We start from the raw sequence: 21,141 nt of genomic DNA on the forward strand, positions 1-21,141 counted from the left end.
CAGTCCATCCTGGCAGGGAAGTTACAGCCACAGACACTTTCGAGAACCAGCCATATGGCAACCAGAGTCGAGGACAGTGAGTGGTCATGCTGGGTCTCACTCTCTCTGACCCCTTCCAGTTGGTGTGTTTGTGTGTCTGTCTGTCTGTATGCACATACATGTTGTAGTAGCTATTCCTGGTTGTCAACTTGACTATATCTGGAATGAACTACAATCCAGAATTGGAAGGCTCACATGTGATCCTAATCTGGAGGCTGGGAGAGACAAGTTTCTGACCTGGATCCTGGCATGGAGATCTTGAGACATAGTGGCTATGAATCCCATAAGGTTAAAACAGAGAGGTAATGTGGCCAGATGTTTTGTAAAGTTCTGCCTTTGTTGCATACTGGATAATGAAGGGGTTAAGAGTAGAAGCCAATCTGCCTACTGGCACTGGCCTGTCTTTCCAGCTACTCAGATGCTCAGGAGGACTGCAGGTTTTAAGACTTGACTGAGCGCTGGGCGATGGTGGTGCACACCTTTAATCCCAGCCCTTGGGAGGCAGAGGCAGGTGGATTTTTGAGTTTGAGGCCAGCCTGGTCTACAAAGTGAGTTCCAGGACAGCCAGGGCTACACAGAGAAACCCTGTCTCAAAAAAAAAAAAAAAAAAAAAAGAAGGAAAGGAAAGGAAAGGAAAGGAAAGGAAAGGAAAGGAAAGGAAAGGAAAGGAAAGGAAAGGAAAGGAAAGGAAAGGAAAGGAAAGAAAAGAGGACTTGACTGAGCTACAAGTTCAAAAGGAGCCTGGATAATCTCGTGTAAACTTGTCTCAAAATAAAAGTAAAATAAGCTGGGTGTGACGGGACACACCTTTAATTCTGTCATCACTGTGAATCTGAGGCCAGCCTGGTTAGTTGTGTTGTTTGCCTAGCCTAGCATACATCACGGACGTAGGTTAAATCCATAGTATAGGGTGTGAAACCAGACCAGAGTGCAATTCCCAAGTGTAGTCATAAGATGGTGACATAGGTTTTTGGAAGCGAGGTGATGTCGGAGTTGTTATGAATGGATAGAGGTAAATATTGTGTTTTTTTTTTGTTTGTTTGTTTTGTTTTTTAAAACTTGTAGACAAGATCTGACTCTGTAACAGACGTGGCCTGAGTAACCCAGGCTCCCCTTGGACTGACCCTCCTGCCATAGTCTCCTTACACTGGGATGACAGGAACCATAACCCTGAGCTTTACAGTAGATTCAGGGTTAAAACTGATGGACAGGTTTGGTGTCAGGCAGAACCAGAACGTGGGATGAAAGAGGTGGAGCAGACTTGCACAAAGAAGTGACCAGGACCTTTCTTTGTGTGCAGCGCAGCTGGGCTGCAGGTCAGTGCATCCAGTCTCCACGCCCCCAGACTCAGTGCTCAGAGTCCCCACTCCACGGCTGACGGCGCATCTGCTCTGGGGAGGATGCATGGCTGGCCCCCTGCAAACGCAGCAGGGTAGGTGATTGGCGGGCATGGACACCCATGTTTGGAGCCAGCGCACCAGTGGGCGCTCAGCGATTGGTGCTGCGTCCACAGAAGGTGGCGCTGCAAACACGTCCTTCTCTAGGCCCCGGGACCCAGGGCTGGATGGCTTGCTTGCTTCTTTCCTTCTCCCCAGGTAGGTTGTAGGCTTGAGACTTGTTTGTTTTTTCTTTTCTTTTTTTTTTTTTTTAAAGATTTATTTATTTATTATATGTAAGTACACTGTAGCTGTCTTCAGACATTCCAGAAGAGGGCGCCAGATCTCGTTACGGATGGTTGTGAGCCACCATGTGGTTGCTGGGATTTGAACTCTGGACCTTCGGAAGAGCAGTCGGGTGCTCTTACCCACTGAGCATCTCACCAGCCCTTGTTTGTTTTTTCTTTAAGCCACATTGTGTTACAGGAGACACTTCCTGCTCTAGTGCCCCCCTCCCCCATCCCCATACTTGTAAGAACTTTCCATGAAGCACCACATTTCAGGACTAAGGGGGAAACCAATGGAGGACAAACCGAAGCCCTGAAAGATGGATGGGGAGTGGGGGAGCGGTGGGAAGGGGAGGAGCTGGGGTTTATGTTTCTGAGGGTGCGGTCACCACTGCCCGGCCGGAATGAAACCTAAAATGTTGGAGGACTGGGGCGATATCTGGTACCCTCTGATACAAGATGCAAATGTCTGTTGAGTGAATGAGCACATAGTGACAGAGATCAGGAGACTCCAACAGTGCACAGGACACACTCTGAAGCGGCAAAGGTTCAGTCCCTGTTGCAAAGGGAGAAAAGGAGTCACGCTGGAGCTCAGGGCCATGAGACGAGCCAGGGATGGTCACAGCCCTGAAGTGTCTCAGGGGACAGTGGGCCTTTCTTTGTAGTGTGTCTAGAGCCCTCGTTTCTTTTTCTAGTAATGTTTTAAAAAAGTTTACACACATGGATGTGTCTGTACACAGTGTACACTGAGCCTGTAAAAGACAGAAGATGGAGCCAGGTGTGGTGGCGCACGCCTTCAATCCCAGCACTCAGGAGGCAGAGGCAGGTGGATTTCTGAGTTCAAGGCCAGCCTGGTCTACAAAGTGAGTTCCAGGACAGCCAGGGCTATACAGAGAAACCCTGTCTAGGGGTGAGGGGGGGGGGAAGACAGAAGATGGTGTGGGGTTACAGACAGTTGTGAGCCACCATGAGAGTGCTGAGACTCCAACTCCAGGTGGGCTAGAGGCACCGAGTCATCTCCTGACCACCCCAGCCCCTTGTTTCTTTTCTGTCAGCTGTTGGAGACGACTAGTGAGGACCCAGGGCCCAGACCCATTGTTTCTAGGACAACAGCTTTGCTGCAACAGTCATCACAGGACAGTAGCAGATGACCACATCCATGCTGAGTGCCCAGCCTTGTGACAAGGCATATCAGAAGGTGAACAGCCAAGCGATGAAATAGGCAGGATCTGAGGGCAGAATGTGCGCCATCACAGATAACAAGAGATAACACACACGAGGGGCAGGCTGTGGTGACGGCCTTGGAGAGCCAGCTTCTGTGAGAGAAGTCACTCAGAGAAACAGAGCCTTTAGCTGAATGTTAATGACAATGGTAATAAGGAGGTAGGGTGGATGGATGGATGGATGGATAGATGGATGGATAGTCAGACAAGTGGAGACCCGGCTTTCTGAAATAGCTGGGCCCCCACCCTCAGGGCCCTTCATCCCAGGCCCCTTGCTCAGTTTTGACAGCTTTGGAGGAAACATTTTCTCTTCATGGGGCTTGGAGTAAATCTTCAACCTACCCCGGGAACAGTGCAGGCCTAGATGCTGGTCAGCGACAGTAAGATAAGGTGTGTTCTTGTCCAGGGTTTAGAGACCACCCCTTTTGTTAAGATTTTTTTTTTAAACAGCTTATCTTTCTAGAGACCTTCCCTCCATTGGCCTAGCTTCCCAGGTGCCTGGGTATCAGGGAGGCCCAACCTGGTGTCTAGAGCAGCAGGGCCCAGAGCCCTAGTAGCTGCGGTGGGGGCACATCAGCTGACTTTGCCTCAGCTTGCTGAGCCTTAGGGAGAAAGGGGCAGACAGCCAGTCCCCACCCTGAGGTTACGGGATACGGAGAGCGATCTGTAGTAGACTACAGCCCCGGTGAGGGAGTCCACAAGGCACATGGTGAGCAACTACCTCTCACTTCCGCTTAAGATACCTAAGGACTCCATCTGATCTCTCCTAGAAGGTGGCTAGGTGACATTCCCTGATGGCTGTCCAAGAAGGGGGCGATCTTGTGTTCCAAGGTATGGGAGATAAGATTAGAGGGTCCCTGGCCTGAACAGACAGTTCCAGGAATCTGTCCTGGGATGGTAGGGTAAGGTCCGTGAGCACGCTCATGTTGGCTTTGGGGACAGGGTCTCACTATGTAGCCCTGTCTGACCTGGAACTTGCTATGTAGAACAGACTGGCTTTGAACTCAGAACTGCCTCTGCCTGACTGTATGCTGCTACCATGCTCTACCCCGAGTAGGTTCTTCCTATACACATCCCACCCTGTCTGCCTCCTGGGTGGCTAGCTCTCTGCCTGCTGTTTGCCAAAGGCAGAACATTCAGAAACTATGGCTGTCTCCCCTCTTCTAACCCCACACCTTAGTCATATCACCTGTCTTGGCCCTCCTCCTCTTTAAGATTCAGCACACTGTCACCAAGCTGCTGAGCTGACAGACACACAGCCCCACGGTTAGAGGGTCACACATGGGGGGTCACAGGGCACACAGAAACCAGGGGCTGTAGCCAGCAGAAAGCACTGATGTCTTTGTTCAGCACCGTGGTCGGGGCAGTGGCCCAGGAGGCAGAGCTGGGGTGATTTCACCTGACACAAGTTTCCGAGGGAAGGAGGCCAGCCTGTCATTCCATCCCACGGGTCCAAAGATCAGAATAAGAGGTGTGAGGATCCCATTTCCTCAGGCTCCGAGCTGGGAGGACAGGAGGGCTTGGGGCCTGGCCCTTGGTCCCCACTGGCTGTGTGCTGACTTGCAAACATGGTATATGGACAGACTTGGTGTCATGCCAAGGACAGGCATGGGGTTGGTTTGCTGTGGAGATAAGCAGAGCTGAGCAAGGAAAATGGGGGTGGGGGTGGGGAAGCACCTTCAGGAGAGAAGCTGAGGAGGCAGAACCATACACCACAAAGTACAGTTATAAAGGAGGGGCATTCCGACCACCACCCAGGCAGCCGCCCGCAGGAAGGCCCAGGCAGGTAGTGAGAGCCATGGTGGCTGTGTGAACACTGGGCACAGCACACGAAGGGTCTGGACTGTGGGCTCAATGCATGATAGCTGAGACAGGGAAGTTAAGCTGGCCTGAGTAGGGTCTCCCAAGCTCACCCTCCAGGGCTTCTGCTTTCCCCGCCCAAGCCACTAGCTGTCTGGACATCTGGAACATCTCACAAGCAGCCAGATTGTAGAAAAAATACCTTTTTATTAATTATTAGGAATAAATCATTCATTTAATGCAGGTGTGTATGAGGGGAGCTAAGTGCTTCCACGTAGATGAGGGAAACGTGCAGGAGGACTGTTGGCCAGAGGGGATGTCCCCACTAGCCAGACTATAAACAGCAACATGAAGAGAGTCACAAAAGTATCCCCTCGTGTCTCCTCCTATCTTGTCCTTCCAGAAGAGTCTACATGTGGTCCTAGAGGTGCCAGGGCATCTGGAAGTGCTGGGCTGGGAGTGGAGTGCAGTGTGTGGCCTCAAAGTTGTGTAGATGCTTCCGGGCCTGAGAAAGGCAGGGCAGGTCAGAGCAGGGCAGCTTCCTCTCAGAAGCCATGCATCCACCCACTCTAGGATCCCTGCCTGAGCTCTGTATGAGCCCCGCTGTGCAGGCAGCCCCTGCCCCTGCCCTGCCCCTCACCCAGCTCCTGAGCTCACCAGGAACAGTGCCAGCTGCCTCCGTCCATCTGCACTCATGTCCTCCCCTGCACACGGGAGAAGAGGCCCTCAAATCCCTGCCTGGGACGTCCTTCCCCTCCTCCCAGCCCTCCACGCTCAGCCCATCCTTACCCACACTCCAGGGGAAATCAGGCCCATGCTCTGCCTGGTAGGAGCGAAGCACAGACACACACCAGTCCTCCTCCACCTCCCCGCGACTGTAAATGGAGGCTGGTGGGAACAGAGGAGTGTCCTCAGCAAGCTCTCCTTGCCAGGCCCCTGCCCACCAGCCTCTAGAGACCTCACCTTCCTCTAGCTGGGAGGAGGCCTCCAGCCACTGCCTCACAGCTCTCAGCCCCTCCTCCACCATCACTCGAGGGTACCTTGGGAGGAGCACAGGGCGGGACAGAATGGAACCAGTTCACGCCTCAGCCCCCACCTCATCCTTCCCCCTCACTGGTGTGAGCATTGAGGTGTGTCTTCCCACAGAGCTCACCGGAACTGCAGGAGCTTCAGCAGGAGGTCATTGCCTCTGTTGGACATGATGTCCTCAGGGACCCTGGGGGCGACAAGAGTTAACCCTGGTTGGGAAGCTGTGTCCATGGTGACAAAGGTGGGAGAGAAGGCAGAGCCCAGGCACTCACGTGGTGGTGATGATCTCGTCCTTGGTTCTCCGGACCAGCAGCACGGGGCCCTGGAACCTTCAGAACAGAGCAGCAGGGAGGGAGAGCTCAGAGAGCCAGGCCACAGCTGAGGCAGGAGTAACAGATTTAAGGGCACGGGCTCAGTCTGGCCCTGGGAGCCAGGCTTAACCCTTCACTGCCACATCATGAGTGGGCCAATTCAGGGTCTCCTAGCCCCGGGAAGGGTTGGACCAGCTCGGGTAGTGGCCGCTTGCTGACGGGCACGGTGGCCATCCTCACCTGCACAGCTGCTCCGAGTTGTTGAGGTTGAGATGCTGCCTCACTGTCCTGGTGACCAGGGCTCCTAGAGTGGGACACCGTGAAGGATGCAGAGATGAAGAGCTTGCCTAACCTAAAGGTCCCACTGTCCACTGGGCAGGGAAGCCCTGTTTCTCGGCAATGGGGTGGCCTATCTCCACCCACACAGTGACAGCACCCAGTCAGAAGAGACCCGTGCTGCCACCCTCCCGGGAAGGACCGGCAAGGGAGCTGCACTCACGCCAGCTGTCCGGCATGACCTTCAAGGCCAGGGGCACCAAGTCATCGAAGGAGGCGTCTAGGATAACAGCACTGATGTCTGGGTAGGACATGGCTGCCCACGTGGCTAGAAGCAGAACAAGAAATAGGATTGGGTCCCTTCATGTAGGTCTTATCAACTTCCAACCTCTCTCTCTAAAAGCCTCCATCCACCCCCTCCTTGCGAGCCACCCGTGCCTGTGCCCATCTCTACTGCGCAGGGACGAGCAGGGGAGGCAGATACCAGTGAAGCCTCCAATGGACCAGGCGTAGATGACAATGTCCTGGGGCTGGAAGCCCAGGCGGTGGATGGCAAACTGAACTACCACATCCATGGCATTGGCCTCGTTCTGTGGGAATGGTACCCCCTGCAGGGAGACGGGCAGAAGCAGGAGGGGTCAGCCAGAAGACAGCTCACCTAGTGTGGACCCTTCTTGCAGCCACCCTGTAACACACAGAGATCATGTGACCCATTGTGTCCCTGACTGCCATGGGAGGAGGGGCTGCAGCTCCCCAGCACCCAGGTCACAGGCATGTGGAAGGCCCTGCAGAAATGGGCACTAGGTTCCTTCTTCCCATGGCTGAGCAGAGGAAGATGCACAGGATTCTGGAAAGGGACAGGTCTTCAGAGAGGGTCTCACCGTGCTTCCGGCAAAGCCTGGATGATTCCAGCCCAGGACAGAATAGCCAGCTGTAACACAGGGAGGAGGGAGGGAGTCAGGGAGGAGGGAGGGGGGTCATGCAACCGTGCGTTGGGGCAGGACAAGCAGCCCGGGAAGGAATGCAAGGTTAACAGGGCGGGAGTGGACATTCCCTCGCAAGGGAGAGACCTGGACCTCACCCTGATGAATGGGAGGTCAGCATGGGAGGAGACACATTCCAGTCCAAAGGATAGAGATAAGAGGTGTGAACCAGGAGCCTACCTTCTAGGGGTGTGGAGACACAGCCCACCTCATAGAATCCCGCATTCCCCTCACAGCAGATCACCTGGGGAGCAGAGAGAGGAGGGGTGGGAGAATGCTGGGACAAAGGAACTGCAGGTGCTATGCACAGGGCCTCAGGAGACTATGGAGGCTGAGTCCAAGTCACCAGCACAGAGGCCACTTTCCCTGAGATGCCACCAGGAGAGCTCTGATAGGATGGGTTTAGGACTCTCCTAGGTGTGCAGACACTTTTCTCCTCACCACCTGTGCAGTGCTTTCCCAGGCCAGTGCCGCCTTAAGGGCTGGGCTCCTCAGCTTAGGCTGCAGCACGGCTCCTCTCAGCTGTGAGAGCACCGACAATGGCCACCCTGAGATAACCCACAGGCTGGTCCTGCATGTGTCAATGCTATTTCTGTTTCCTTGAGGCAGGGTCTCACTAGGTAGTTCAGGGTGGGCTGGAACTCAGAATCTTGCCTCGGCCTCCTTCATCACCATCCCATCTACTATTTGTTGTTGTAGGACAGGGTCCTGTTTATCCTGGTCAGGCCTTGAACTCAGCCCAGGGATGACAGAGTGCACCATGCCTGGCTTTAGGTGAGCTTCCCGAACACTAGGCAACTCTCTATACCTGACTTTACTTTGGTGATGAACTGCCGTCAGGCTGCATACGCTAGCTACAGTGACATCCCCAGTCGGCTATGATAGTCTCATCTTTAAACTGTAAACTAACCCTGTAGCCAAGACCTTAAACTCTGTTTTTTGTTGTTGTTGTTTTGTTTTGCTTTATTTTGTTTTTCGAGACAGGGTTTCTCTCTATAGCCCTGGCTGTCCTGGAACTCACTTTGTAGACCAGGCTGGCCTCGAACTCAGAAATCCGCCTGCCTCTGCCTCCCAAGTGCTGGGATCAAAGGCGTGCGCCACCACGCCCGGCTTGACCTTAAACTCTGAGTGTGTGTGAATGCGCTACACTGTGTGTGTGTGTGCACACGCGCGCGTATGCGTGATCCACAGCACATGTGTAGCAGTGAGAAGGACTCCTCCCCTGTGTCCCCTTGCCTCCGACTTCAAGGCGGGGTCTTTGTTGCCTGTGGCTGTGCTGCATACGCCAGCTGGCAGGGGGTGCCCAAGGCATCTCCCGCCTCCCTCCCACAGGAGAGCTAGGACTACAGCTGGTCACCATGCCAGGCTCTACACAGGTTCTCAAGATCAGAACTCAGGTCCTCTCACTTGCATGGCCAATACTGCACCCGCTGAACCATCTCCCTGGCCCTGGCCTTGACCTTGACCTTCTGATCCTCTTCTCTCCACTCCTGGGTGCTGGGATTACAGGTACACAATCCAATTCTCAGTGTATATGGGGCAGGAGATGAACCCAGGGCTTCGTGCACGACCTGAGCTACATCCTCCCACCTACTTCCCTCTCAGAGCTTTCTGATGAAGAGGTCCTTGGGTGGAGCTGGAAAATGACATTTTTAACTGTGGTGCCACAGGAAAGGTTCTGTAGCACTGGGGATCTCAGAGTCTCTACTGCCACCTACCACCCCTTCGGCTCCCTGGCCCCTCTCACCAGCTTCTGCCCCTGGGGCTCAGCTGTCCCCCGTCGGTCCACAAACATGGTGTCTATCTCATTACCATCACAGGCGAGCAGTTTTGCGCGGCGCCCATTACACTAAGCAAGAGAGATACAAAGACCTGGTCACAAGGGGCAGGGGGCCACATCCCTCAGAAGACAGGGCCAGCAGCAGGTAGGGGGCCTCACCTCTTCCACCAGTCGGGCCTGGCCCTGTAGCAGCACAGGCATGAGGGCCTTCTGGAGCAGGTACACGGAGCCTGGGTACAGCATCCGGCGCCCCAAGGTGTGTGCCACCAGATAGCTGTAAGGAACATGGGTTGGTGAACCCCAACCCCAGCAGGGCCCAGGGATTCATCTTGGCCCTTGCATTCAGAGCTCAGTGAGCAAGGCGAGCCTGGCATCTCCTAAGCTTTTCCATAACTATGACTGGAAAATGTCCACTTTAGGGATGGGGTCACAGCTGAGTGGCAGCGTGTTTACCTGGCACGTGTGAGCCCCTCATTTTGAGCCCCAGCATTGTAAAAACCAACCCAAACCATTTTCTACTGTGCAATACAATTAAGATCCTCCCGGACTTACAAAGGGTCGTGTCCCAAAATAACATCAGAAGGTAGAAATGACAGGCTGCAAGTGCACTTGACCCCATAACCTAAGGGACGAGAGCCCTCCTGCTGGTGGGGGCCGTGGTTCACAACCCCTGCCTGGCACCATGGAGCACACTGGCCCTCTCTAGGCTAGGCAAAGAATCCAAAACTCGAGCTATAGCAAATTAGGGACTGCTTGGATATAATTCTGAGAGTTTTATGAGATGATTTCTAGGTACAATAGATAAATACAGCTATTAAATGTCATTCTGTTAATGCATAAAAATACAACTTATAAAAAGTTTTCAAGGGTCAACAAGATGACTTGTTGGGTAAGGGCATTTGCTTCCAGGCAGGTTGGGCTATGAGCACATGGCCAAGAGAAGCTGGTCCTCAGGACACATATGGAACAGAACAAGCGGGCGAGACTCACTTGGCAAGGAATGGGGCATTTATGCGCTCATTAATAGCCTAGCCAGGTTATAATAGCTCAGAACCTGCCCAGTCGATATAAAAATGCCAGGTTTCTGTGTCTTCTATTCAGGACCAATACAGGAAAAGAGTGGGCCAAAAACAAAAACCCACCCACAAAAATACTTCTATAAAGATCTGTAGTCTGAGAGATACCAAACTGGGTGACACTCTTGTCAGGGCAGAGACCTGGCTGTCATGTTCACGGTGATAATGCCTACCACATAAGAGCTATCCAAGGAGCTCAACAGATACTAAGTGTAACTCACACAGATAGGTTAGGTGAGGTAGGCATTGCTATGGACAACAGCTTGGCCACTAGGCTGTGTTCCTGCACCACCCTGCACCCCCTGCCAGCACGGCCGCAAAAACCTGGTCTGCTTTCCCCTGGACCGATTCAGGACATCAGCAGCCAAAGCTAAGTCAGACCCCTTCCCTGGTGCTCGGTCACAGCATGGGCTGTGACACACAGGCGAGCGCTCAGCAGGGTGGGTGGTGTCTGTGAGTCTAAGGCCGGCCTGACACCATCAGCACCCACGACTGAGTTTGCTGGCAGGCTGGTAAATGGCAGCTGTGGTTGCTTGAGTAGGAATGAGCCACTCAGGGAATGGCACTATTAGGAAGTGTGGCCTTGTAGGAGGAAGTGCATCACTGTGGGGGTGGCTTTAGGTCTCCTATGCTCAAGCTGTGCCCAGTGTGGCTCTCGGTCGCCTCCTGCTGCCTGTGGATTGAGATGCAGAGCTCTCGGCTCCTTCTCCAGCACCATGCCTGCCTGCATGCTGCTGCCATGCTTCCCGCCATTGGACTAAAGCTCTGAACCTGAGAGCCTCTGAACCTGTTGTCCTGGGTCCGAGCTGCTGCTGTAGTCACGGCGTCTCTTCACAGCAATGAAACCCTAAGACACAGCCATCCCCAGTGCTGCCAGTTCATCTCAACAATCCCAGTGAGGCAGGCTAATCAGATGGAGGAACTGAGGCACGGTGGGGGCCGAGTGGGATATCAAGGAGCAGAGGGACCAGGACAATTCCACATGGCCGTGAGCACAGGACTAGAACCTGCGCAGTGGCAGCCACGGCCTTCTCCCCGCTGCGGCACCTCTGCTCCTGTTAGAGGCCGAGCGAAAGATGCTGGCAGCAGCAGGCCCACTGGCGTTCTGCCTCTCCAAGCACTCCTGAGACCTGGGCCTCGCAAAGCCGTCCCCACAGGAGACACACAAACAGCACTAGGCCCTACAAGCGACAGCTACTCTGCATTGAAGTTGACAGTCCAGAGGCCCTGGTCTGTGTCCCCTCACCCCAGCTGGCCTCCCACACCCCCGTTTCGAACCTACCTGGTGATCTGACAGGGCAGCTTCTTGACCCTGTTGAGAAACGTGTCTGCTGTTCCCCGGTGCAGAGGCTCTGGACGAAGCAGGGCCACACCCCTTCGGGAAGGGCCACCTCGGGACCCCTTCCTGAGGGGAAGGGAAACAGAGTCAGGAGCAGTAGGCCTGGGACTCCACTCGAAGGGGTAAGACGATGGCAAGGAAGGGGAAGAGCTAAGCAGCTGGGACCTCACCGGCTGCTGGGCTCCTCCCAGTGGAAGTCGACTGGCCAGCTCCTGAAGTCGAAGTTATAGTTGGCCAGCTGCCTCTGTGGACAGAGAGACAAAGGTAGGGAGGACGGAGAGCTGAGGGGAGGCCCAGCCATCCACGTCACAGGGAGACCAAGGGGAGGTCAGCACCCTCTCCTCTGAATGGAAAGGTCTACTATGACCACGACACAGGACAAGGCAGCCGCCTCCACCACTAGCTCATTGACCCATGTCCAGAACTCTTTTTTTTTTTTTTTTTTTTTTGGTTTTTCGATACAGGGTTTCTCTGTGTAGCCCTGGCTGTCCTGGCACTCACTTTGTAGACCAGGCTGGCCTCGTACTCAGAAATCCGCCTGCCTCTGCCTCCCAAGTGCTGGGATTAAAGGCGTGCGCCACCACGCCCGGCATGTCCAGAACTCTTAAACCTGTCGTCCTGCTTGTCCTGTACGCACAGTGCCCTGGCTTCAATTCCCAATGCCACCAAGAAAGTGTTAAAAAGTCGGGCCTAGCCGGGAGTGGTGGCGCTCGCCTTTAATCCCAGCACTCGGGAGGCAGAGGCAGGCGGATTTCTGAGTTCGAGGCCAGCCTGGTCTACAGAGTGAGTTCCAGGACAGTCAAGGCTACACAGAGAAACCCTGTATCGAAAAACCAAAAAAAAAAAAAAAAAAAAAACCAAAAAAAAAAGTCGGGCCTAGCAGCACATGCCTACCAATCCCACCACTCAGCAGCAGAGGCAGGACTACAGTGGGGCCAGCCTGGGATACACAGTGAAATGTAAGGACTACAGTGGGGCCAGCCTGGGATACACAGTGAAATGTAAGGACTACAGTGGGGCCAGCCTGGGGTACACAGTGAAATGTAAGGACTACAGTGGGGCCAGCCTGGGGTACACAGTGAAATGTAAGGACTACAGTGGGGCCAGCCTGGGGTACACAGTGAAATTTAAGGACTACAGTGGGGCCAGCCTGGGATACACAGTGAAATTTAAGGACTACAGTGGGGCCAGCCTGGGATACACAGTGAAATTTAAGGCTGGCCTGGGTCGTGGAGTAAGGTCCTATTTCCAGGACAGGTCGTGGTAGCGAATACTGTGACCTCACCCAGGAGGCAAGCAGATCACCAGAAATACCAGGCAAGCTTGGGCTGCACAGCATGACCCTGTCTTGGAAAACAACAAAGAAAACAAAAGGAAAAACCCCCAAAACCCAAAACACAGAAACATCTAAGGCTGACCCACCCCACGGGGCGGTGCTTCTGTGTAAAGATGGGGGCAGAGAGTGGGCTGCTGGCTGGTTATATTATCCTCCACACCTGGTCTACAGAGAGAGTTTCAGGACAGACAGGGCTATACAGAGAAACCATGTCTTCGGGGAAAAAAATAATGAGAGGGATCCCTGCAGCAGACCAAGTGATGGTCCCATAACCGAGAAGCAGGCATTCATGCCCACAGTAGGTTCTTTTCCTCTCTTACAGCCCCGTGTGCATAGCCACCTCCCTCCCCTCATCATGACACCCAGGCCCAGGGCTACCCTGTAAACCATCAGACTCCACACCGCACTGGGCATATGCTGCAGGCAGTAGGGCTGCGTCTTCATAATCCACTGTCCTCCCCCACACCCAGAGCTCCAAAGTCTCTATTTTGAGCATTATTTTTTATTTTTTCCAGAGAAATGCTTTTGACATTTTCAAAAATAACTTGCCTAAGAAAGAGCAACAGAAAAAAAAAAAAAAAAAAAAGAAAGAAAAAAAACCCCTAGAAATGTAAATGAGAAAACGAAAGCCAGGCTTGCCTCAAGCCTGGGCCCAGGTCTGTCCTTGGTCACTTCCTCACTCTGAGGCAGGCCACTTAGCCTCCCTTTTCCTCTTTCCACAGATGTAAAATCGGTGGTCACTGTGCCACCTCACGTGGTAGTGAGGGGCTGGAGAGGGTGTGCAGCCCACACAGTGTAGCCACACAGTGCCCTGTAGATGTGATAACAAAGCTGTAAATGGTCGGCTGTGCAGCATGACCACAGTGTGGCCATGGTGACCACGTCTGTTTCAACCCCTCATGGCCCCATTACAGAGATAACCACTCTCCAGTAACAGCAGCCCTGGCCCAGCTTAAAGGACACTGTGCCCTGCTGGCACCCTCTGCTGCCAGGCACAGGAGGGGCTGCACCTGCCCGTTTTGTTCCATCCCCAAACAAAGCCAGTGCGGTGTTGGAAGCATGCAAAGAAGCGAGGACAGACACTTCTCAAGGCTGCAGATGCTTCCGTGCCTGTGTAACTCTTGAGCATGGCAGTGGGGAAGGAGAGCAATGTCCTGCCAAGTATCCACTAGAAGCAGGAAGGACAGTTCACTTCGAGAGGCCATGGCAGTGCACAGCACACACACACAGAAGCCGGTACCTGGAGCTCTGGGCAGCAGGGCTTGCACAGGCGCCCGCCCTCTCTAGAACCTCTCACCTTGTTTTCTGCAGACTGGTTCCTATGTGTGGCTTCCAAGATGGTGATGAACTGTCGGTACTGGGGGTTGGTCCAGCGGCCAATGCCTGGGGAGAGAAACTATCGGGTAAGCTGGGGAGCCAGATGCCTAGGAAGTAAGAGGAGAGTAGGAGGCCCTGGGAGGGGGAGGAGGAGGCAGTGGCGGCAGGGCCTTTTAGGTGGGAAATAGAACTTTTCTTTCCTGCACAGAGCAACTGGCTGCTGAGTCTTCCTCTGAGTCTCAGGCTTATTGTTTTTGTTTTTATTTTTATTTATTTTTGTTTTTTTGAGACAGGGCTTCTCTGTAGACTCACTCTGTAGACCAGGCTGGCCTCGAACTCAGAAATCTGCCTGTCTCTGCCTCCCAAGTGCTGGGTGGGATTAAAGGCGTGCGCCACCACTGCCCAGCTTTATTGTTTTAACTAGCATTATTGTTGTTATTACATTGTGTGTGTGTCTGTGTGTGTGTGAGAGAGAGAGAGGGAGGGGGGGGGGCAGACAAGTGCCACAGCGGGAATGTGGAGATCGGGGACAACTTCAAGAGTCAGCTCTCTATTCTGCCTGTGGGATCTTGGAGGGACGGAACTCAGTCACCAGGTTTGTGCAACAATTGCGTTCACCTGCTCAGCCATGTCACCAGCCCTTTCCTTTTGCTTGGGTTTGCTGTGCTGCTGCTGTTGTTGTCTGAAACTTGGTCTCGCTATGTAACTCTGGCTAGCCTGGAGCTCATTAAGTCCTAAATCTGGTCCCAGAGTCACCTGCTTTAATCTCCCACGTGGTAGATTCCAGGCATGCACCACCACACCGCACCCAACACCACTTCAATTATTTGTTTAGTCTTTGTTTTTGTTTTGTTTTCCCGAGACAGGGTTTCTCTGTGTAGCCCTAGCTGTCCTGGAACTCACTCTGTAGACCAGGTTGGCCTCAAACTTAGAAATCTGCCTGCCTCTGCCTCCCAAGTGCTGGGATTATAGGCGTGCGCCACCACGCCCGGCGTTTGTTTAGTCTTTAAACATTTACTCTGTGCCCTAGGCTGGCCTGCAGTTTATTATACAGGCTAGGATGGCCCAGAAGTCTCAGCAATTCTCCTGGCTTCAGCCTCCCAAGGGCTGGGTGGCCTGGCAATTTCTTTTTTGTGAACCAGCAAGTCTCTTATCTTGCAGATCATCTTCCCCCATGTTAAAACAGTCTGCAACCTTACCACTCCCCTGCTAACAGTGGCCTTCCTTCCTGTTCCCAAGCTGGCTTTCTGCAGGCTCCTAACCTCTGGCTCTGGTGCCAACTCTGGCATCAGGACTGACGCCTCTCTTCTTGTCACTCCCCTCACAAACCAGCAAACAGGAGATGAGGGTAAGGGCTACCAGGGAAACAATTGGAACCTCCAGAGCATAAACGCAATACTGAGAGAAGGAAGCGAGCGAGCTGAGAGTGTTTCACGTGGGTGCTCACATCTATGGCACAATGTAAATGCAGCAGGGTGTGGTGGGTACACCTACAGTCTTGCTGTCCACAGACGACATACAGTTAGAAACACAAACAAGGAGCTGGGCAGATGGCTCTTGTGGAGGACACAGGTTCAGTTCCTAGTGTCTATACCTGTTGGCCGACAACTCAGCTTCCAGGCTATGATGTCCACCGGCCTCTGAGGCAATCTGCACACGTGATACACATAAGCAAATTCAGGGACCCCCCCTGGGGTGGGCCTGGGCCCTCTGCACATATGTTACAGTTGTGCAGCTTGGTCTTCATGTGAGACTCCTGAAGTGTGAGCAGGGGCTGTCTCTGACTACACTGTCCCCCTTGGGATCCCTCTCCCCTAACTGGGCTGCCCTGTCTAGCCTCAGTACAGGAGGATGCGCCTAGTCTTACTGCAACTTGATATGCCAAGGCTGGTTGATATCCATGGGAAACAGAGGAGGAGTGGACGGGGATGGGGAGGGGAGGGGAGAGGAAAATACTGGGAGGAGAAGAGGGAGGGAAAGTGCGGTCAGGAACCACACCCCTCTGTCTTCTGGGTCTCACCACACACACACACACACACACACACACAAATACACACACACCTCTGTTCTGACCTTCACTTACACACTTATTCACTGATTGAGACAGAGTCCCACTATGTGGCCCAGGTTGGCCTGGAACACGTGACTTTCTACCTCCTTCTTACCCAAGTGCTGGGATAGAGGGCACATGCTCGAATGTCTTCCACTAACAGTGCACCTCTGATCTGTACTCCGGTGCAGGGCCCACTGTGTGGTTACACTGTGTGAGGTCTTTGTGCATGTTAAAGTCTGCTGCTGTCTCCAGCTGAGACTCAGGCGGTGTGTGCTGTATTCTTCTTGTTCCTGTACACTGCTGATGCACACATGCAATGTAGGATGTAAGACACCTGAGGAAGAGCTCACACCTTGGTCTGTTCTCAGTTACTTCTAACAGGGCCCAGCCCCAAACTATGTCTGTAAAAAGTGCTTAACGTTTATCCAGTCACAGATACAAACTAGGCTCCTCTCTACCTACCTCGGAGGCAGGCCACCCCTGCCAGTAGTAGCAGCAACGTCCCGGCATAGTGAGAAAATGGCACCACTTTGGACAAACTCAAGTAACCTGGGAGGGAAGAGGGACAGTTATGAGACGCGCTCACAGGACCTCTGAGTGGTTCTCCCAGCTTGCCCACAACCTCTACCCACACTCTGTCTTTGGGTGTGCCATTCTATCAGACCAGCTGTGCAATTCTCAACCTGTGCATTGGGAACCCTTTGGCAAACCTCTATCTCCAAAAAGTATTTACATCACGAACCATAACAGTAGCAAAATCACAGGTATCCAGTAGCAACGACATGATGTTATGGTTGGGGGGGTGGTGTCACCACGACATGTGGAACTGTGTTAAAGGGTCGCAGCACGGGAAGGTTGAGAACCACGAGCTTAGAGGGCAAGACTCCTGGTAGAAGAAGGAGGTCAAACATGCCGTTCTCACAGGACCACCCCTTTCTCTTCAGGGAGTAGATTCACTGGCCAGTGACCTGCCCGGTTCATCCCCACCCACACGCCCCACCACCTTGGAAACCACACTGACCTTTCCTGTATAAGTAGAAGAAGGCGAAGGGAGAGGAGTAATAAGAGATGGACCAGAAGACTGAAGCCTGCAGCAGAGACAGAGACAGGCGATCAATACGCCTGTGCACACACGCTGTTCTGCTCTTTCCGGGCCTGGGCTCTAACACCGTGCACACAGTTGGGACCCAAATATTTGTTGCCTCGTAGTGTGTCAAGAGTACAGTAACGGAGGCTGACACAGTTTCATCGCGTTGAAAACACCAGCCTCTCTGTCTACTCGAGTTAAGCAAGCCTTCCCAGTTGGCCCCACTCAAGAGAGTCCCAGGTTTTGTCCCCAAGAGATGTGAGAACATCACCATAGGAACTCGGCCAGGGAGAACAGCTGTCTCTGCAGCCACAGAGGTTAGCTGCCAGGGAGGATAGGTCACTAGGGACTGCAGGACTCAGAGACCTGCCGCCGATCCCAAGGGTAAACGTGTTATCCTTAGGGCTCAAACTGCTCTGGAAAAAGCTTATGGTACACAAAGGGGACTTCCTAAGGGAGAATGCCAACGATAGGCACTTGGGATATGCTGGTCCTCTGTGCAAGCTCTGCTGTACAGGGCCCAGAGCACCCCTCACCTCCTGGGGTGTTGCCTTCTCCAGGGCTGGGTTTGACTGGCAGATGCTGGGGCTGACTTACCAGTGCCAGGATGCTGTCTGCATGTTTCTCCAGGGCCCGAGGCTGATAATACGTATCCTGCCAAAACAGATGGCCTGTTAAGGACCTTGCCAGCTGACAGGCCCTTCCTCCCTTCCAGAAGCCCTAACCTGTGCCACCTGGTTCTAGCCTCTGTGGCCATTTCTCCTGGGATACTCCTGCTTCTGCGGAAGCTTCAACTCTCCTCCCTGCCTGACATTTCACCCCTCACCCTGAAAGCAATCACGGGGTGCTAGGCTTGGAAGCAAAAGTGAAAGCAGCATTTGGAAAACCGATCCTTTTTTCCCCTGAAACCCCTTACAGATATGATTATGTCACTATGGGGAGAGGAGTAAAATTGAAAATGAGAGACTCCATGACAATTCTAAGAGGGAAGGAATAGCATTTGATGTAAGTTGATTCCGGGAAAAATGTCGCTAAGTGTGGGCACTTCGGAAAGCCTCCTAAACATAATTTGCAACCAATAAAAACAAAAACAATTTGGAGAGCAAACAAACTACCACCCTGAATGCAAGACCCTGGTTTTCAGGCTAGGTTTGGGGGCACAAGGCGCACAAGTAAATACATGACATGTTGAAGTCATTTTTGAAACTGAAAAGTCAGGTTAAAGAGAAAGTCAACAGATCCTAGGAAAAATTGGGAGTAGGTGGGCAAAAGCCGTCAGTGCGCTCAGGGGACTCCAGACTCAACTGGGACCAGCCATGCGGGGGACACGCACGGAGGGGGGAAAAAAAGCAAGTGTGGTGGTGGGCGTGAGGAAGAGTTCCTCCAAAGCCGTAAAGAGAGGCGGCGGCTGGGCCCTGCGTGACTGGGAGGGGGCCGGGAAGCGCCCGCAGGCGGACTGCGTGCGCGACCGCCGCTTGACAAGCGGGCTCCCCCGTTTCCCACAGTGGGCGCGCCGGGCGAGCGCAGCGCAGCGCGGTCTGGACCGTACCATGCTCTCCGCCGGGGGGAACCCGACTCACCCAGGAGCTGGACGAGGCGGCGGGGACGGCAGTGGGAGTCTCGGGGACGCTGGACGCGGCCCGGTCCGTGTCCCTCTCCCGGTAGATCTTGTAGAGCCGGGGGCCGAGGACGCAGCTCAGGAGCTTCGCCATAGCCCCGGCTCGGGCCGCTGTCCCTCGGCCTCAGGTCCCCGCCGGCCCCGCCCGTAGTCTCCTAGGCGCTGGCGTGCGTGCCTGTGTGCGTGCGTGACGTCAGCACGTACCCGCTCTGCCCCTTGGCAGGGTCCAGCCTGACGTTCTCGCCGCGAGAGGAGTGTTCCGCGGAGTGGGAGCTACGCTCCGCGACGGTCTACAGTTAGAGCTGTTCTGAATGGAGAAACTTAAGAAAATGAATGCCCCGGGGTGGTTACATTTTTAGTTTTTTAAGATTTCTTTATTTATTATGTGAGTACACTGTTACTGTCTAGAGACACACCAGAAGAGGGCATCAGATCTCATTACAGATGGTTGTGAACCACCATGTGGTTCCTGGGATTTGAACTCATGATCTTAAGAAGCGCAGTCAATGCTCTTAACCGCTGAGCATTTCTCCAGCCCCCACTTTTTTTTTTTTTTTTTTTTTTTTGGCTTTTTTTTCGAGACAGGGTTTCTCTGTGTAACCCTGGCTGTCCTGGAACTCACTCTGTAGATCAGGCTGGCCTCGAACTCAGAAATCTGCCTGTCTCTGCCTCCCCAGTGCTGGGATCAAAGGTGTGCGCCACCACTCCCGGCTTCACTTTAAAAAAAAAAAAAAAAAAAACAAAAACAACCCTATCCCTTAATGTCAGCATGTTCTGGAAGGATCACTGGGTGAGAGTAGGAGCATTTGACAAGAACTTCAAGAAAAGAGGCTAGTGGCTGGATATGTAGCTCAAGGATAGAAAACTTTGCTTAACATGCTGAAAGCCCTGGGTTACACACACACACACACACACACACACACACACACAGAGAGAGAGAGAGAGGAGAGAGAGAGAGAGAGATGTACCCATTAGAAGAAATATCAGGATTCTTCTGAAGAATTCTATTTTTTTAAAAAAAGTTATTTTATGTATATGAACACATTGTAGCTGTTTTCAGACACACCAGAAGAGGGCGTCCGATCTCATTACAGTTGGTTGTGAGCTACCATGTGGTTGCTGCTGGGACTTGAACTTAGGACCTCTGGAAGAGCAGTCAGTGCTCTTAACCACTGAGCCATCTCTCTAGCCCAAGAGTCTTTTTTTTTTTTTTTAAGTTTTTGAAAGAAGTAATCTGCCCGGTGTAGTGGCACATGCTTTTAATCCCAGCACTTGAGAGGCAGAGAGAGATGGGTGTGTTGACAGATGCGTCTCTTGAGTTCCAGGCCACCCTAGTCTACGTATGTAGTGAGTTCCAGGCCACTCAGGGCTATATAGAGAAAAAACCTTGTTCAAAGTGCTAGGATTGGTGGCCGGAAAGATGGCTCAGTGGTCAAGGGCTCTGGCTACTTTTCGAGATGTCCTACATACAATTCTCAGCAACCACATGGTGGCTTACGATCTGATCCCCTCTTCTGGCATACAGATATACAAGCAGATGGAGTAAATATATAAGTAGAAATAAATCTTAAAGTGCTAGGAGTAAAGGCATGCATCACTACCACACCAAATCCCTCCCCCTTTTGTAAAATTACATTTGTGTGTGTATCCATATATGTACACAGCCTGCATGTCTGAGAGTTTTGGATTAATGCCATTGGCAGAGGAGATTTTAAGACAGCCTCGTATTGATTCTGTCGTGTGCTTGTCAGTGGTCACTCTTATGCAGACCTACAGTGAAAAGGGGCAAGCCAGTAAGCAGCACCCTTCCATGGCCTCTGTAGCAGCTTCTGCCTCCAGGTTCCTGATCTGTGTGAGCTCCCATCTTGTGTTTACTGGTGATCTATGATATGGAAGTGTAAGCCCAATAAACTATTTCCTCCCCAAGTTGCTTTGGTCATGGTGTTTCATCAAAGCAACATTAACCCGAACTTAGACACTTTATTAGGGCTCTTGGTTTTTGTTTGTTTGTTTTCCAAGATGGAATCTCACTTTGTAGCCCCGGCTGTCCTGGAACTCACTATGTAGACCAGGCTGGCCTCAAACTCATAGAGGTCTGCCTGCCTGTGCCTCTCGAGGGCTGGGATTAAAGGTGCAAGCACCTCACCTGCCTTAGTGAGAATTTCTATTGCCGTGATGAAACACCATGATGTGAAGCAACTCGAGGAAAAG

At 52.9% G+C, this 21,141-nt stretch overlaps 1 protein-coding gene across 2 annotated transcripts; it reads right to left on the reverse strand.

The window, feature by feature from the left end:
- Positions 1-4,912: 4,912 nt before the first annotated feature.
- On the reverse strand, positions 4,913-19,094 carry Abhd16a (abhydrolase domain containing 16A, phospholipase). 2 transcript variants are annotated; one of them, XM_021186016.1, is made up of 20 exons: positions 18,893-19,094; positions 17,910-17,966; positions 17,247-17,313; positions 16,688-16,774; positions 14,153-14,238; positions 11,690-11,763; positions 11,463-11,585; positions 9,264-9,378; positions 9,072-9,173; positions 7,505-7,568; positions 7,223-7,272; positions 6,826-6,949; positions 6,565-6,669; positions 6,306-6,369; positions 6,027-6,083; positions 5,879-5,941; positions 5,689-5,765; positions 5,515-5,613; positions 5,383-5,429; positions 4,913-5,230 (listed from the first exon to the last, which is right to left on the reverse strand). In XM_021186016.1, the coding sequence occupies exons 1-20, from the start codon at positions 19,022-19,024 to the stop codon at positions 5,147-5,149; spliced, it is 1,677 nt and encodes a 558-aa protein (XP_021041675.1). In that variant the 5' UTR covers positions 19,025-19,094; the 3' UTR covers positions 4,913-5,146. The 2 variants fall into 2 exon arrangements, with proteins under 2 accessions (XP_021041675.1, XP_085689485.1); XM_085833359.1 differs by having other exon boundaries at positions 5,366-5,429.
- Between the last annotated feature and the right edge of the window lie 2,047 nt (positions 19,095-21,141).

This window comes from Mus caroli, unplaced genomic scaffold (genome assembly GCF_978045245.1).
Source record: "Mus caroli unplaced genomic scaffold, Mus_caroli_1 scaffold_18, whole genome shotgun sequence".
NCBI lineage: Eukaryota > Metazoa > Chordata > Mammalia > Rodentia > Muridae > Mus > Mus caroli.

Excerpts from the sequence above, each read along its gene's own strand:
- Abhd16a (XM_085833359.1), bottom strand. The coding sequence starts at position 19,024 with ATGGCGAAGCTCCTGAGCTGCGTCCTCGGCCCCCGGCTCTACAAGATC. Across the intron at positions 7,273-7,504 it reads TGTCTCCACACCCCTAGAAG|CTGGCTATTCTGTCCTGGGC; the intron begins GTAGGCTCCTGG and ends CCTGTGTTACAG. Across the intron at positions 6,670-6,825 it reads GTCCATTGGAGGCTTCACTG|CCACGTGGGCAGCCATGTCC; the intron begins GTATCTGCCTCC and ends TTCTGCTTCTAG.